Source organism: Penaeus monodon, chromosome 18, assembly GCF_015228065.2.
Source record: "Penaeus monodon isolate SGIC_2016 chromosome 18, NSTDA_Pmon_1, whole genome shotgun sequence".
NCBI lineage: Eukaryota > Metazoa > Arthropoda > Malacostraca > Decapoda > Penaeidae > Penaeus > Penaeus monodon.
In genome coordinates this window covers 36,853,329-36,855,828 of record NC_051403.1, presented here as the reverse complement: position 1 = coordinate 36,855,828, position 2,500 = coordinate 36,853,329, and the positions used below count along the sequence as shown (strand labels likewise).

Genomic DNA, 2,500 nt, shown 5'->3' with positions numbered 1-2,500 from the left:
ATCAATGATAATAACAGTGGTAATGATAATGATAGAGATAATAATAGTGATTAAAATAATGATAATAATAAAAAAGTTATAATAATGATAATATCAAAGATAATGACAATAATAATAATAATATCATATTAACACCAACAGCAACAACAACAGCAACAACAACAACAACAACAACAACAACAACAACAAATAATAATAACAATAATAATAATAATAATAATAATAATAATGATAATAATAATAATTATAATAATAATGATTATAATAACAATAATGATAATAATAATAATAATAATAATAATAATAATAATAATAATAATAATAATATCAGTAATAATAGCAATGATAATAATAATGATAATAAAAGTAATATTAATAAACAACAACAACAACAACAACAAAACAACAACAACTACAACAGCAACAACAACAACAACAACAATAACAACAATAATAATGATGATGATAATAATAATAATAATAATAATAATAATAATAATAATAATAATAATAATAATAATAATAATAACAATAACAATAACAATAACAATAATAATGATAATGATAATGATAACAGTAATAGTAATATTCTTTATCAACCGTAGCATGTTTGCATACTTCATATTTGCTCTCTGTCGTCTCCCAACTCTCCCGTGACGTCATGAATGAATTTTCGTACGCTTAATGTGTGTAAAAGGACGAGTTTGACTTGATCTTAATGCTATATTCATTATAATGAGGATAATAAAGAAAATAATAATGATGGTAGTGATACTGAGGATAATGATGATGGTAATGAGGTGGCTAGTAGTCGTGATAGTGGAAATAATTATGACAATGATAGTGGAAATAATTATGATAATGATAGTGGAAATAATTTTGATAATGATAGTGGAAATAATTATGATAATAATGTGTATACACAAAGATAAAAGCAAAAATATCTACGATAATAATTTTCTTAGCATGGATATCGAAAGAATAGCAACTAAATATAATCTTAAAACTTGAGGAAATGTATCAATATATTTCTCTAATAGTGCACAATATTGTCACAAAAATAAAAGATAAAAACTGCAAATGAAAAAGGGCGGACATTCACCGTAGATTAATTTCCACGTCTGTATTCCTTCCCCTGTGCTTTTAATTGCACGTAATTTCACATTTCCTGCATTTCTTCGTCCTCTTTTCAACGTTTTTTCCATCCTTTTCTCAATATATCTTCACTCTTCTTTTCAGTCTTTTATTTCACAACCTTATTTCATTTTTATCGTTGATTTTCCCAATTTCTTCACGCTACATTCCCCATTTCGTCTTCCTGAAATGATTCCCATGAGACTCACGTGAGAGATGATATACAGTTCCACTCATCCGACAGGAATATATACTTGGATGTGTATGCATTTGTCTTGCCCCATGGCCTGTCTGTCTGTCTCTCTGTCTGTCTCTCTTCCTCTCTGTCTGTTTCTCTCTACTTCTCTCTCTCTCTCTCTCTCTCTCTCTCTCTCTCTCTCTCTCTCTCTCTCTCTCTCTCTCTCTCTCTCTAAAACTTCTTTACCTCTGTCTTTGTGTCTCTTTCTGTGTCTATCTACCTGCTTACCTCTTATCCATAGAAGTAGATAGATAGATGTAGTGTTTATAAAAGTGATATTTCACTTGCTGCTTTTGTTAATCGGCTAATATCTTTCAATTCTATTTCTTTTCAGGATACATCACCATACACAGAAGAGGCTGATTATATGTGTTAAGGAAATGTTATAAAAAATTCTCAACGAAGTTTAAGTAAAATGAACGCTCTAATCACGTTACCAATTTAAGACATAAATCCTGTGGAAAAAAAACGAAAAACAGTACGTAATAACGATGACTTCTTATGATGGCCCGAGTACCGTATACATTAGCGAAGACGAATACAACGAAGCTGAGGAGTATTATGACGTCACGCCAGAGAACCACCAGAGAATGACATCAGATGACGTCATGGAATCGGCAGCTTCTCCCCACCAATCACGTTCGTCTCTGAAGTCACGTGACCGTCCTCATGGGTGGAGTCTCCACTCGTTGTACACACGACTCATAAAAACCTTTCACAGAGCGTGGAAGGAAGTCAGATTTAGCGGTAAGTATTTCATGAATTTTCCATGATTTACGTATGAATCAGAAGTAGAATGAGATTTATTCAACTCTAAAAATAACGATGTTGTGATTTTTTTAAAACTCAGCAACAAAAGCAACACTATAGCAAAGTTAAATTCAGTACAAAAAAAAAAAAAAACGTACTCAAAACACTAGAATAAGTTTACGAACAATACACACAAAAATAAGGCTATTGAAAATAAAAATAACCACAAACAAACACTGCATGCACTTGAAGAAAAATGGAAAGAGAAACAGACATGAATAGATGGACAGGTAGATAGATGGATATAGAGAGAGGGGAGGAGTAGATAGACAGAGAGATAGATCGAAAGATGAAGATAGATAGATAGGTAGAGAGAGA

General features: G+C 30.8%; 1 protein-coding gene across 1 annotated transcript in view; it reads left to right on the top strand.

Moving 5' to 3' along the window:
- The first annotated feature begins 1,698 nt into the window (after positions 1-1,698).
- LOC119584467 (Kv channel-interacting protein 1-like) overlaps positions 1,699-2,500 on the top strand; it is a 74,675-nt gene continuing 73,873 nt past the window's right edge. The window contains exon 1 of the mRNA XM_037933104.1: positions 1,699-2,119. Coding sequence (XP_037789032.1) covers positions 1,864-2,119 — 256 coding nt within the window. The 5' untranslated portion in view covers positions 1,699-1,863. The remainder of the gene's footprint in view (positions 2,120-2,500) is intronic.